This window comes from Tauraco erythrolophus, chromosome 2 (genome assembly GCF_009769465.1).
Source record: "Tauraco erythrolophus isolate bTauEry1 chromosome 2, bTauEry1.pri, whole genome shotgun sequence".
Classification (NCBI taxonomy): Eukaryota; Metazoa; Chordata; class Aves; order Musophagiformes; family Musophagidae; genus Tauraco; species Tauraco erythrolophus.
In genome coordinates this window covers 45,908,462-45,924,168 of record NC_141466.1, presented here as the reverse complement: position 1 = coordinate 45,924,168, position 15,707 = coordinate 45,908,462, and the positions used below count along the sequence as shown (strand labels likewise).

The window sequence follows — 15,707 nt, the reverse complement described above, 5'->3', positions numbered from 1 at the left end:
GTATTTCACTCCTCTCACTAAAGCCGGCCCAAAGGACCAAAACCAAGTTTACCAAACCAAAAATGAACAACTGAAGTACTGCTGGCATTCTCAGCCCTGACTTAATTTTCAAGGACTCCTATGCGGATCCTGAATGTAAGAAAAGAGGCCTTAAAATGTAGGTTGGGAAGCAGTTAAGAAAGCGAGGGAATTGTTTCGATTTGACACATTTATGGTTCATTATTTTTAAGACACAGCAAATATAGACCATATGCCAGCACATACAAGAAGTTACATCAGAACATCCAGATTAATTTAAACGGGCTTAGTAAGAAGAGGAGGGCAACAAGGGCACCAAGGTACTGAAAGCAAACAGAAAACACACTTTGAAGGATCAGAGGCTTGTTTCACCTCCTGTAGATTTCGTCCTGTGAGGAAGTGGCACCACCATCAGCATTTCACTGGGACAAAGAGGTAGAAAAGACACTATCGATGCAATCAGAGGACGAAAGCACATGTCACTGAGCAGCATTGCGAGGCACACTTCGTACGGGATGCTGACATTTAATTCCCCCCTGGTCAGGACCAGGTGGAACACGGCCATCCTTGTCCTAGCTGGAAGCCATGAGACCACCATCTGTCCCGATCCCACTGCCTTTCCCTTCCTCACACTGACCATGATTGCTGTTCTCCACCTGTAGACTTTTTCACAGTGAAAAACCTACCAAAACTTTTGCTTCTTTGAAAAGAATGGCTTCAAAGAAGTGATGCTTTCCAAAAACTACAGATTTTTTCAGCGAAAAATTCCTTAGCAGCTCTAGTTATGAGGGCAAGAGTATTTTTATTTCACCAAATGCAAATGAAAAAGATTTTTTTAAAATAAAAGCTATCATTAAATTCTAAAAAAAAAAAAAAGGTGGCAAAGATCTGAGTTAGATAAGTCATTCGCTAAGACTAACAACATGAACTTAAATGATAGTAAGAACAGCACCTATGATTGTCATAGCTGAAAAATTAGCAGCTCTTCAAGTCAAAAGATCAGAAGCACTGAATACTTTACAGCATTATACATTTTGATGCTTTGCAGATACTAAAGAAAGCAGTCATCTGTCAATGTCAGGATGTTAGAAGCTATTTTCTTATGCTCTAGTATCTGAACTTTGATATCAGTTTTATTTATGTATTTAATTTTTGACAAATCTTACCTCTGGGTCCAAGCCAAACGTCAAGGTAGCTATTGATTGTTTTATCCAGAAGTTCCATTCTACAACCTACTGAAATGGAAAGAAGAAAAGAAAGTTAGTTCTTCAGCTCACAGAAATAGTTTAATTCCCTGAGTACCATCTGTTAGGGTTAACAAAGAAAACACTACTATGCAAAAATTGCAGCAGACATACTGGACATTACCAGCATATATAAAGTACACAAAGCATATTCTAGTCTCAGAAAGCTACTGGTGTAAAAGCAGTATTTCCCACTGAAGTATTTAATCATGGATCTAGATACAAATAAGCTTGAAATGATGGGTTCAGATTAACCTGAAGTTCTTTTTAATTCTGGATTTTCTAAGTGCCAATACAGAATGACATCTTGCAAGATCCTTCTGCGAGGAGGAGAAGGACTGGACCTTGAGAAAGCCAGCAACACTGAAATTCCCAAATAAATACTATGAAGCTCTTTTAACAAAAAGCCTAGATTAGCTGGCAACACTAGCTGGGGAGGAGGAGGGGAAGGAAAAAAAGTGAAAACTAGCTCTGCTATCACTTTTGCAGATAGATGACTGATTACAGCTCTGATTAACAGCCCATAAAACCAACAGATCAACAGTCACCCAACAACAGAGAGGGCAAGGAAGGAAAACACCGCAGTTCGGGGCACGACCATCTCCAGTTCCAGAAGCTGCTTACTGGTAAGATGTTACCAGATAAAACTCATCCAACATCAGGACAGAAGAGTGATTCAAACGTCATCTGTCAGCTCCTCACACGGTCGGTATTTATTGGTAGCACCTGGTATATGTACTGTGGTACACAAGCCGCTGTACCTCCCTAAGGCTAAAGCAGGAAAGAAGCAGCAACAATTTCCATGAGCAGGGACAATTGTACACGAAGCTGTTCTCAAGAGAAGAGGAAGTAATTTTCTTCTTGATTAAAAAAAACTGACTAAAACCCCCCAAAAAACCCCAACCCTTCCAACTTCCTCTTTTCTATCCAGAATCGTACTGAACTTTCACTAAAATAATTTTTCCCATTTTTAATAGGGTAGTATTCACTTCTTGATTTTTCCACCCCCACCCCCTGAAGTACTAATATTAACAGCAATTTTCAGTTATGGGGAAATATCACAAGGAACACACAAGCTGTCAACATATCCGCAGTGCAAACTGAAACAATTATGCAAGTTTACACATAGCTGCTAAAACAAAAAAAGTTCACCTCTATTTTTTTTTGGTTCTAGCTAAAAGAAACATCGCCTCCACCTGTGAAAACTCTGCCTCTACGGGATTTCTGATTTACCCAAGTAAAACGAATAGCAGGTCCTCTGGTTTTAGTCAGCTGGGACTGACACCTCTATTTCTTTCGAGTCCAGCAAGAAAAGCCAAGCAGGATGCAAACGACGTCCTCTCCCCGGTCCAAAGCGGGACCGGGAACTGCCCAACCTCCGGCAGGGGCTTTGGCTGCCCATGGGACCAAGAGAATACAAGGGCCTTGGATACGATCATTTACATTACGTGGTCTTCTACCCTTCCACCCTCATCCCGTCCGCCACAGGGCTCCAGGCAGGAGGCTGACTGCTCGCCGAGGATTTCTGGCTGCGTTCTCGACCCACTGTTTGCCGCAAGGCTCTCAGGGACACCCGCAGAAGAGGACTTTCTCCTCTGCGTGCATCAATTCTTTCTACTGCTTTGGACCACAAAGGCGCAGAAGCTTCCCTGGAATCTGGTCACCAGGCATAAACAAAAGAACTTGGTTAAAATAACCCGGAGTCTTTTGCAGTCCTGATTCACACTGGGTTTTATGGAAGAAGCCCAGCCCAAATAAGTACATACTTCACAAGAAGGTGCTTTTTGGGGATTACGTCACCACCAGCTATGACACAGAAGCTGAGAGCACTTGCATGAACCGCCACAGCACTGGCACGCTGGTGTGCTAGGAATATGGAAATTTAACCGAGCAGCACATGCTGTGCTACCAGAAGCATGAACGTTAGGAAGACTGTGAGAAATTAGTATATAATTTTCAAGGAGAAGAAAGTAAGTTATCCAGAGGAAGCTCTTCTTTTTTCCTCATTTTTTTTTTTAAACTGTCAGCTATTAAATATCGCCGGGAAAAGCACTCCCCAGCAGATAATTAATGCTCTTGCTTGAAATCCCCACTTACTCAATTTGTCTGTCGCTCCTTTGATCCAGTACCGACTGATTTAGTTACGCAGCACACACGATCCAATAGCCCAGCACCTGCGTCTGACTTCAACTCACCTCTTTGTAGAGGAAGACTTCAGATGGGAGAGTTTGTTTCAAAAACAAAAGGTCGTTATACAAAAATATACCAAAAAGCTCAATTCAGAACTGACTTGCTATATACTGTTGTTTGCTGGACACTGAAAATGCAGGTACGTAAAGACAGAAACAAACTCCACTATAGCAAAGACAGCAAGAAATGAAACTCCGTGTTCAACTTTTTCCATAAAACTGGAAGAAAAACTCATTCCCAAGAGGAGGAGGCTTTCTGCAGAACTCTCAGCTTTTTTGGACTGCTACCCCAAAGTGACTTCTTGTGCCAGCATTATCAGACAACAGATTGTAAAAGCCACCGCGAAGGAAGAACTACTCCCGGTGTCAATTTCCAGAATTTGCAGAAAAAGAAATTGTTTCAAAAGGAACTCATCTGTGTAACAGAAAAACAGAGGGAAACAATCTGCTTTTGTTCCAGAGGGGGTCATGTGAAAATGCATCAAGTCTCCTGCCAACAGCCACACAGCATTAAACACTGCTTCAACGGCACCAACTACAAGGGTTCTTTTTTAATTAGAATAGTTCCCCGATTCAGAGGAACATCGACTTCCAGAAAAATTAAACCAGTTGCCATTTGAAACACTGTAATCTGCATGTTTCCTAATACTGAAAATAAGCAAATTCTACAGCTCAGCACACACACACAAGCAGATCACCAGCAACACGCCTTTACCTAGCAGTCATCCCACACAGCAAGGCATGCTATTCGGTACCTACGGTCAGAAAAAACCCACACCCAATTACGTCCCACACTGCTTACTACTCATTTTTTCCTAACTTGCCTTTCTACAATGGACAGGAAAGAAAACATCCTCTCTGCTACCAGATTTTACCAGTGCAGTAAGGCCAGGGCAAGCTGGATCAGAGTCTGGAAGTGCCGAGGCTTACAACCTGAAAGATGCTTTACTCCTTCAAATCCAAATATTTAATCCAGGAAAACACGTTTCTGGTGTTTTAAACAAAACAAAACAAAACTCCGCTGATTTTTACTGATTACTAGAGAGTCTTCCATAGAGACACGTGGAGGACTTCTCAGAGTTTCCAAGTATTCACATTAATGGACACACACCAGACTTCCAACAGAATTTGAAAACTGCATTGTGGTTTCCATGTTCTCCTGGTACACACAAAGATCATAGTAATGGACCCAAATAAGCGACATGAAGGTCAAACAGACTGCATTCTTATTTACAGAGGATAAGAAAGGATCCATCTTAAATACCTGACTTTATCAATTATGTTCAATAGCATGAAATCAGCTCCTACTTTCTCTTCCCTTATCATTTCTGGGATGGTAAGTGAGTAGAGTCTGGAAATCCAACAAAAAAGGCATGAGGCTACTAACCAAATGAAGTTTGTAATGTGTTGGCTCAGAAAACCAAGTGCTATGCTGCAGTAGAGACAAATGCATAAATTTGAATTCAGAAGTCTACCCATTGACAGGTGACCATCCAATCTACCAAAAAACACAGTTCAGGGGACTGTAAAAACTTGAACTGGGGCCGACAGCATCGGAAGGAAGCCACTGGCCCACAAAAAGGCTGTGAGATACTTATTTGTGTCAGGACACCAAAAAAAAAAAAAAAAAAAAAAAAAAAATCGAGGAGAAGCCCAAAAGGAAGCTGCTACTTGCAAGGTGGGAGAGATGGAAGGGCAACAGTCTCATCAGCCTGGAAAAAGCAGCTTACATGGTTGTAGGATGGAGGAGGAAGAGTTTCTCCCTGTCTAAATAATAAATACCTTTCCAATCCCAGGAAAAAACCCATACACGTTGCTAATTTGTTCTTACTGGGTAGAGATGTGTTGTTATATTGGATTGATATTTTAATAGTACCAGCTGTCTCAGCTTCCTTGGGTTTATATCTAACTTCTTCATCTATGACTTGCATGCTTTAGGTAGAGACATAGCACCGTTAGGCTGCACATACCCATTAGAGATGACAGGTTATGAGAACACTTTATAAAGCAATCAAAAACCCAGCCAGTCATTAATTTCTCAAAGTGAGATGACGTTTAAGGATCCAAGCAAGGGGCTGCAGCTTTGGTGGCTGCAGCTACTCACACATCATCCCTGGCCGTGGAGGTAATGGTGCTGGGCTGGGGCAAGCACACCAAGATGAAGGTTCTGTTAGAAAGAAAGGTTTGGAGAGAAGATACTGAAAACACACTATTTTTCAGAGATTGCGTGCTTTGACACTGAACTCCTGAAGTCCAATGTTCTGTCATGCAGAAGAGGGAAAATTCACGCTGCCTGTGTGGTAGGTAGTGTGGACCCATCCAAGTTATTTGGATGACACAAGACGGGGGCGGGGGTGGGGGGGGGTTGTCTGTGTGAGTCTCTCGTTTTTTAACTGGAACAGGAGGTAGAGCACAAAGCTACTCCTAGGAGGACTGAAGATAGTAACAGGAAACTTAGAGCAGAGATGACTAACTAGGCTTTTGCTTTCACGTGGTATAAACCACTACTCCAAAGAAGTCACAAACACACTAAGAGATCATATCCTTGGCTCTCTTCATATTTTTAAAGCTATTAGACATCTTTGGGCAGCACTGATTTTCATAAAAATATTCCAAGTTCCTTTTAATTACTGGACGTCCAATTCTGCAACACAAACTTAACGAAGGCTAAAATTGCACCTTGCTTCAACAAGATCAAGCCCAATCATTAAAACATTAATTTTAAGAAAAGTCACTGGATTTAGATAGGAAGGGGTTTTTTGGACATCCACAGAATATTTTGCATCCTTGGTCCATATCGTTATTTAGGCCGATCCGGCAACTAAACTCCACAGAGCCGCTCTCTCACTCCTTCCCCAGTGAAATGCGGAGGAGAAAAATACAATAAAAGGACTGAGGGTCGAGACAAGAACAGAGGGAGCACCCACCGACCATGGTCCTGGGCAAAACAGACTCGGCTTTCTTAAAGCAAAGCCATTTATTAAAAGTTACTTAAAAGGATAAAGACAAACAAAACCAGTTACTTGAGAGGATAAAAAGAAACAAAGCCAGATCTTAAAAACAACACCTTCCCCCTTCCCCTTTCCTTTTCTTCCCGGTTCTACTTTCTCTCTCAGCGGCGCAGGGGAACAGAGAATAGGGGGTGCAGGTCAGTTCATCCCATGTTGTTACTGCTGCTCCTTTTCTTAAAGGAGGAGGAGTCCTTACACCCTTTTCTCCCTTGCTCCAGAGGATCCCCTACTCACAAGGAAAAATCCACAGACTTCTCCATCGTGAGTCCTACCCGCAGGATGCAATCCTTCCCCATCAGATTGCTCCAGTGCGGGCTTTACCACAGTCTCGGATTCTCTGGTGTGGGTCATCACACGGACTTTAGATGCGTCTCTACCTTGTTGTGCATCCCATGCTTCACGACCGTCCTCAGGCCCAGGCATCTCTTCTCAGATGTGGGCTTCTCCACAGGCTGCGAGTGGGTCTCTGCTCTACCAAGTCCATTCCTGGCTGCAGGGGGGCCACCTGCCATCTCGCCACTGGTTGCAGGGGAAACTCAGCTCCGGCACACCTCCTCTTGCTCCATCTTCACTGACCTGGTGTCAGTGTGGCTGTTTCTCTCAGATCTCAGTCCTCTCTGGGTGAACTTGGCCCAGCGGGCACTCCGGGAGTGGGGTACTCTCCGAGTTCCCCAAGCGGCTCCACCGCCACCATCCTCAGCAGGTGGCACCGGCCTGGCGCGGGCAGCCACCCAACCAGGAGCCAGGGAGCGGGGGCAGTGCCCTCCTCCCTTCTCTCCTTGCTCCTGGGCAAAGGCACCTTTTCCGGTTCCTTTGTCCCAACTTAAATAGGGAAATTCGCAGAGGCACCGATTGGCTCAACCCCAAGGGGGATGGGAGTCCGATCTGGTGGCCAGAACCTGGTCTGACCCGGTTCCAAAACCAGGGAAGTCACAGGGAGCAAATCCCCTCTCCTGCCACCAGAACCCCTTTACATCAACCCATCACAGTCCACTTCTGGCACTATGAGCCAGGACATGCATTACACTCCAGTGGCCACCTACACGTTCAGGAGATGTGAGCACTCACTGCCCTGCGATTTGGTCAGGGCATGGACGGCCCCAGCAAGGCAACCAAAAATACAGACCAAAGGCTACATAAAGATGTGCTTTTCTTGCAGTATTTTTTTATTAATTTGTTTCTAAAAGTTTTTCATGCAGTGACAATCTGCTCTTCGAACACACATCACTGCTTTCTGAGGAAAGGGCTACTAAACACTCAAGTATTTTACCAGCTCCTTCCCTTCAAAGGAAATTCTCTTCTACGCTTTCCACAGAAAACATGTTCTGGGAGGTTTATGCCAAAAAGTGATTTAAGAATTCTCGGTCACATTTTAATGTTGCTTCTTGAGTTTTTTCTTGGACTAACTTTAGTTTCCAGGTACAAAGACTAGGCATGAAAATCTAAAGGTTTGTCCCCCCATCCAATGCTACCCTGTTTAAGTAAGCCAAATAGCAGCAACAGAGCGTTTTGGGCTGAAAGCTCAAAGCAAAGGGAGCACTCTCCCTTCCAGCAGGATCCTCCAACCCTGCTGCTCAAGAACTCCCCAAAACAACAAACTTCAGTTTTCACATTTAAGTGCCTGAACTTCAGTTGCGAGAAAAAAAAAAATCTCCAAAATAGGCATCTAAATAATCGCGCTGGCTTCTGAGAGCAGCGCGCTGTCAGGCCTGGCTGCCCAGCCTTCTTGGAAACCAGCCACTTTCTCTGTTCTTAAATTAGGACTTTGAAGCCTAATTTTAGGCACTTGACTTTGGAAATCTTGAAATGTGTTTTCTCATTAAAGTGATGTTTCCCAGTCCCTGCCATCACAGAGGTGACTCCTCTTTTCCCTTCTCCAAAAACACAGCGATCACGCTGCCGTTTGCTTCTGTAAATGTACTGGAACCGAAAACGCTCAGCTGCCTGAGAACTGGAAGACAGCATCGATAATCAAAGCTGTCAACCATTTTCTGTCCGCTTTCCAAACCTGCCCAGTTTCTCCTTCCTACCCCCAAAGCCTTAACTGCCCCTTGCATATATTCCCGTTGCCTTTCCACTTGCCTCCAACCCCAAATTCCCTTTTTTCACCCTTTTTGAATGCCCTCTTTCATCTCAAGCATGCTTGACATTAGATATAAAAAGGAGTTTAGAATAAGTCACAGTCCATATTGATCTGAAAGGCACAAGTACACTTATTTTATGGGAAACCAGTTGAAACATGAGTCATGCAGATTTTGCACTTTAGTTCTGTTAAAACGCAAGAATTTTTATTTAAACTTTATTTTTTATTTTGCAACTGTATCTCTAGCAAAGCAATGCAGATTTTTGGCCCACCTTGCATCAGTGGCAGATCCTCCAGCCTGCTGCTGACTCAACAGGACCCACAGTGCTGAGCTTTCACACTCACCAGCAGCACTGGTATAAGGACGTTCAGAAAGGAATGATTTGTATAAAACTCAGGGAAGCGTAAAAAATGCAGGACAAAGGAGAGAAACTAATCTCAAACAGCTTAACCTTAACGGTACTTAAAAAAATTGGAAAATGCAAGGGATAAAGGAAGACTTTGGCCAGTTAACTAGGGGGACGATTTCATGCCATTACTTTTCCTGTCATTCCACCCCCTCAAATCCTTCAGTATTACTTTCATACATAAACATAGTTGTGGTAATTAAAGTCCTTTATAGAACAGAAACAAAACCAATAAAGGACACTGCAAAATGGAATAACTAATCGCGCTCAATACCCAATACCTCATTCTGGAGAAGAGAAGGCTCCAAGGAGACCTTCCAGCAGCCTTCCAGTACCTAAAAGGAGGCCTACAAGAAAGCTGGAAAGGAACTTCTTACAAGGGCATGTAGTGATAGGACAAGGGGCAATGGCTTTAAACTGAGAGTACATTTCGATTAGATATAAGGAAGAAATTTTTTACAATGAGGGTGGTGAAACACTGGAACAGGTTGCCCAGAGGAGTTGTGGATCCCTCATCCCTGGAGGTGTTCAAGGCCAGGTTGGATGAGGCTCTGAGCCACTGATCTAGTAGAAAGTGTCCCTGCCCATGGCAGGAACTAGACGATCTTTATTATCTTATCTTTCATTCTCTTATTCTATGATTAAACCAGAATCTAATAGTCTTCAGATAGGTGAGTTAAGACAAATTATAGGTCCTTGCAGTCTTACTCACATTTTCAGCAGACCTAAACTAGTTCAAATTAGGACCTGAACATTGTAGGAATAGGACATTCACATGCGTTTCATTCCGTCACAGGCAACAGCTCTTGCTGTCCCACGGCATAACTTCAGCCAGAGGGAAAACACCGAGGGTGATGGCCAAGCAGGGAGAGCAAGTTGGAAGCAACCACACAGACGCTCCCATAGAAGTATCAAGAACTGGAGGAAGACAGTACACCACCACCCCATCACCCCAGAAGGATGCATCCAACATCAAGCTACAAATAAGGATCCCTCATGCTGTAAAGCCCTCCCTTAGCAGCAGCAGATCTGGCACCCCTCGGCACTACTGTAAAATGCTTTTTGCAACAGTACACATTTTCCTGGAATAAAACATTTGAGGGGGTACTCTGTGCCCAGCTGCTGCGCCCATAACCCAGCACCTTGATACTGGAAACTTCCTCGCCACTGCCAGCTTATAGCCCAGTGTTGTTAAAGTAATAAAGTGCAGATTGTAAAAGTATTTACAGAAATAAAACATGGAGGAAAAGGCAAAGGACGCAGGTTTATCCAACTGCTGTGTTTGCAATAGCACATAACTATAAAATATTCAAGGACACTGCATAGACAACTCCTGGATGGGGGTTAAAGAACTGTTTTGCTTTGTTTTTTGTTTTGCTTTGTTTTTTAAATGGGAAAGAAACAGAGGAGAGGATATGTAGCAAAGTAGGTTAGATGGAAACAGGGAGAATATGTACATGGCACAAGAGCTACAGGGCTGACTTTTTCATAAGGAAAGCCAAAGGACAGCATTTCCTATATAGCTTTGCTCTAAAGCCCTCCTCCCTAAGCAGCATGTAAGCATTCATTAAAAGCTACTGTTTTAATCTGAAGCTCTCTCTTTTTTCAAAGGCTGTGCTGGTATTGCAATAGCAAAAACGTTGCTAGCTGCAGCTCGCAATGGCAAATTAGCCAGAGGAAGCCTGGGAAGCTAAAAAAGAGCTGAGAAGATGAAGGAGTCAAAAGCTAAGTCCAGAGGGCCATAAGGACTCCAGCTTTCATTTCAGGTCTCCTTTCTCTTCAAGTGCCACCTCCAAGAAGGTCTGAAAAACTCCTCATCTTTAGTAAAGGGACTTCTCTAATCTCCGTTTGTGCACTTGACTCAAACCAACTTTTTACTTCCACAGGAGAAAAATAACGGTACAGTCCCCAAAGCTCATTTTAATGAATCTTCTTGGTCAAAAGGCCTGCATTTTATAACAACAGAGCCGATGAGATCACAGTCAACAGGTCCAAAGGACAGAGAAGCCTAGTCTTGCATGACCACTACTAGCAGCAGAGTTTGAGCACTGCATAGCTTCAAGACAGTAAGCTTCAACTTTTTTCTGTTTTTAAAATACTCACATCTCATAATTGCATATTAAAATTTAAAAAGCAAGAAAAAAAAAAGAGTCACAAGTGGGGACATCCTGCCACATGAACCCTCATTTCCTTCAACACCCCACAGCAGCGGCACTGAGTCCGAGCACTGAGAGGGCGTCTGCCACCAGCCTGCCTCTTCCCCTTTCAAAAACGCTGTTGTGCCAAGATCTGAACCCAGGGGATGTCTCAAGAAGTACAGGAGAAGTCTATAATTCTTGATAATCTTCTTTGCGTTTATTAGTTTGCCATATGAAAGTTTGCTCTCCGATCCATAAAAGCACCTGTGATCATGAAACAGCGTAAAAAGGAAGAAGCGGCTGCGTGAAGTTATCCAGTAAACAGCATTTAGCTGTGAAAAGGTTATCTGGGGTTCACATGCTCACTAGACTCAGCGACCCAATAAAAAGCTGAGAAATTACAGGAAGATCACAAAAGCTCAGGGTGACAGTCTTGAAGGTAACAATACACCGTGTAACGCTGGCTGGTGCAGGGATAACAGCGCACACAAAACCTGGATCGAGATGCCCTGTTAAGATGTGTAGCTACATCCCCTGCATTCAGATGGGTAAATGATACCTTCCAGAATCCCACTTGTGTTTGGGAAACCAGATTACACTGAAAAAGCACACAAGTCACTCTTAAGCAAGTTACAGTATGTTAAGTATTTATTGGTGCGCTTACTTTTATTTCCAGTGAGTGTGGGGTAGTACCTGCAGTGCTACGGGAGAAATGAAATTCCCTCATGGGCCCTAAAGCACAAAAAAATACATGCAATACACTGAATTAGTTACATTCCTCAATAAAAATGAATAGAATTTCTACATTTTCACCTAAAGGAAGAAAAGAAGCATACTGACACTGTAAATGCACACCTTGGCTTGCTTGCTGCTGTTTCTTCATATGGCCAGCCATGCTACAAGAAGTCAATCTTAAAACTTTTGTATTTTCCTGCTGTACCCCTACAAGATGTGAGTTAATCCCATATGGCTGCAGCTACCCCAATACTTGGTGCCTTTATTTTAAGACACTAAACATCATGTCAGACAGTGCTGTTCACTGTGTACAGTTGTACTATCAAAAAAAAGTCGGGCAAGTGCGAATGACTGCTAGCTTTAAATAGAAGAAGGTATCAAAATTGTTCCTTTTCCTACCATTCCAAGAACCAAGAGAAAAGAAGGAAAAAAAAAAATACTCTTAGTACAACCGTTAGGCCATGGCATTGTGCTGCTCAGGACAAAACCCTGCCGCGAGGCTCCCTGTTAAACCCCCTGCCTTCAGAACAGTACAAAAATAATAGGCTCATCATTCAGAAAAGCAACCACCTTTGAAGATCTAATCTCCTTTCCAAAGGATAAAGGAGTTAACACAATGTAAGGCAAGATTTTGACCTTGTTTTCTTCCTGCCCAGGGGGGACAAGGAGTATTGAGAGCAGAGACTATGTGTCCTGGTACAGGGGCAGAAGATGATGAGACAGGAGATTTTTTTACAGATGCATCAGTCAGATCATTCTCCTCCTTTCCCTTTTTGTACAACACGGGCACTTAGCACATCTGTAAACGAAGTGAGCAGCCAGCTGATGGCATTTCTGTCACAGAAGGTCAGGGCTGAAAAGCCTGGTGGGTCCTGAAGAGCTGAACACCCTTCCTGTGCCAGAGCTGTGCCAAACCAACTGCTGCCGAGAACAACAAGTTTAGGGTACCAAATCTTCGGTGTAAAAGATGATTGACTCCTGGAGTAGCTAGAAAACAAAGCATTTCTACCTGTACGTTTCCTTGGTTTAATGTTGGCAGCACTTTCCTAAATATTACTTCATCAGAAGACACTGCTCCAGGATGCAAATACTGCAGTTTTCTTGTATTTTAGTCTTTGTTTTAAGGGGAGGAACACCAATTAACCAATCAAAAGGAAACATTGTAGTGGTAAAGCTTGGTCTGATCTTATCACTGACTCTTTCTATGAACTTTAAATAGACTACTGGATGGAAAAAAACCCACACTGTCCACACAGTTGGCAACCACCAAGCTGTTTTCTACAAGCTCATAATATAAAAGAGTTCTGGCACCTGCAGAAGTCATGTAGGGAATTCCAGCAAAACGATCCTGTTCCCTCCAAAACATAGCCACTCTTCTTTCAGTAAGAGGCAACAAATCCCTGGTGCAGTGGAAATCCCACTACTGTTAAAACCTGTTCCAGCAAAGAACCCAGCTAGACTGAACCCCCACCTGTAGTGCCAAGGTGCAGGAGATTTTACTACATTTGTTTCACACTTTCAAAAGTGCTGGAGCAAAGGCAGTGTCAGTTCTGTAATTTGCTATAACATATCTGTTTCAAATACAGGGCCAAACCAATACCCACACAAGCAGCAGGCAAGTTTCCTGTCTCACCCTGCAGCTATCCCATCCTCCGCAGGGCAGCAGTCCCCAGGAGAAGGGGGTATCAGATACGCCTCCTTTGCCTTGGCGCTTGGGCAAAGTCTCCCTCCAACAATGTCTTTGGAAAGTCAGTCATTCCTAAAGATGAGAAGCTCCTCTCTATACAGGCATTTTTCCTGCTCACGCCCACTGGAAACCCTCAGGCTGACAGCCACCGCATCACCTTACCCTTGCTTCAACTTCTCCGTTCAGCCAGGTCCATAGCTACAGAACCATATCCAGGGTGCGTGGGGTGACCAGGAGCAACCAAGAAGAGCTTTTGATGCTGCTGCAAGCGGTGCTTTCATTCCTTCCCTATCCTCCACTCTGCTCGGGTAGAGGGAAGCAGGGGGAAATCGAGGTGGCCCCAAAAAAACAAGCAAGCAAGAAGATCAGCTTTCAGTCAGGTTCATCCTACCGCCTGATTTAGTGCGGAGAAGCATCAGCATGAGGCAGGTGCGTGGGTGACAAGAGGTCTTATCTGACTGAAGCTGAGCAAAGCCATCGCATTGTACCCGGCAAGAAACCAAGACCGTAGCAAAAAGAAAGCAAAATAAAACGGACAGACAAAATGGGAGATGCAGAATTTTTAAAGCGGAACTATAAAACGCTCTTAAGAGAAGGCCAAAATAAAATGCATTGCACACACATCATGTTACGTATAGGAATGGTTCTAGTGAAAAGTGTGAGAATTGCAGAAAAAAGAAAACGTGGAACAAAAAAAGGATATAATAACAGGAATGGAATTTATATTCCATACATTCCTCAGGAGTGGAATAAGAGGATATGTTAATGTCATGCAGAACTAACTTACAGAGATTTCTTAAATATAATCCTAACAGCATGAACTGACAGATCATTGCACTGTAAAAAGCAAACAACAACAAAAAAAAACAACCGGGAAATGTTCAGGATACAAAGGAGACAAATTTTAAGATGTGAACACTGTAGGACTAAGGATGGCCTCGAGGCAGGTCAGAAGTGAGAGGGCAGGACTCAAGGGGAAAGAGGAGAACGTTAAACATCGAGAGACCCAACAGACAGAGACTAACAACAGATTTCTTCAGAAAAAAGGCAACTCAAATGTTTCATTCAATCTTAACAGCAAAAATAGAAACAGAGCTAATGAAAAGAAATATACAGACAAAGAGAGAAATAAAAAGCTAAACAGACAGTGAATATGACCAAAACCTCTTACTACACACTGGTCAGCCTGCATCTGAGGACCTTGAAGACAGAGAAGTATCACATTTAATTCTCAGCCTTAAAGCACGTTATTCCATAAGAAACACCAATCAACAACCTTACTAGTGATTTGAGATACATCTTGAGTGCAGTAGCCTAAGACTAAATTTCAATGGGAAGTTTGATTTTCTGATAATACCAAACATTTTTTACTTGATGCCCAAAGCTTATAATTAAATTCATTGTAAGAGAAAGACACATTTATAGACAATTAGAAAGTGATTTACATATGGAAAATAAAACTTTCCCCTTTACTATGCTGCTTGCAGCAAAGTGAAAACCTAACTTACACTGTATTTTATAAATGCTCATATTTTGCCAGGAGTGAAAGATAAAGATAGGAAAGAATTAAGTTGTGTTTCATCAGTCACACTTGTAAAGCAACTCTTCAAACTCTGGGCAAAAGACACAAGCTCTTTAGCTTCTACAGCAAAACTGTGCACACCTGTTATACAGATGGGAATATATTAAAAGATGCTTAGCAAGTAAACCCAAACCTTTATGTTCTGAGTGCACCTATTTCATATATGTTTTGTACAGACTGTGTAGGATAGAGAATGATGCTTCAGGCAACAAATTGCTTATTCACATTGGCAGCTCTCTGAAAGTTGCTCCCTCCAGAGTCTCACCACCACTATGGCTCTATTTTTACCACATGCTAAAAGCAAAACACGCTTTTGTGCAAAAAGCTCTTTCATGAACTGATTTTTCAAATATCAGAAGACAATTCCAGTGGTTGAAGGCTATTTTCCCCCACAATATTTTTATCTCCCTGGAATACAAGTCCACACAGATGTGTCATCTCTAAAACAAACCGCAGCGAAGGGACTCTTCATTTAAACAGACCTGTTATTCTGAACCAGGGAAGATAAATGCTCAAGTTCATGGCCTCACGGAGGAACTGGTACATGGTAGAGGAACAGAAGAAGGAAAATGAATAAATAAATAAATACACAAACAAACCAGATTTGGTTAAT

The 15,707-nt window shown here is 42.9% G+C and overlaps 1 protein-coding gene across 3 annotated transcripts in view; it reads right to left on the bottom strand.

Moving 5' to 3' along the window:
• ELOVL5 (ELOVL fatty acid elongase 5) overlaps positions 1 to 15,707 on the bottom strand; it is a 40,909-nt gene that overhangs the window by 15,761 nt on the left and 9,441 nt on the right. For all 3 annotated transcript variants that reach the window (XM_086631363.1, XM_086631362.1, XM_086631361.1), the window contains exon 2: positions 1,185 to 1,253. In XM_086631363.1, coding sequence (XP_086487489.1) covers positions 1,185 to 1,242 — 58 coding nt within the window. In that variant the 5' untranslated portion in view covers positions 1,243 to 1,253. The remainder of the gene's footprint in view (positions 1 to 1,184; positions 1,254 to 15,707) is intronic.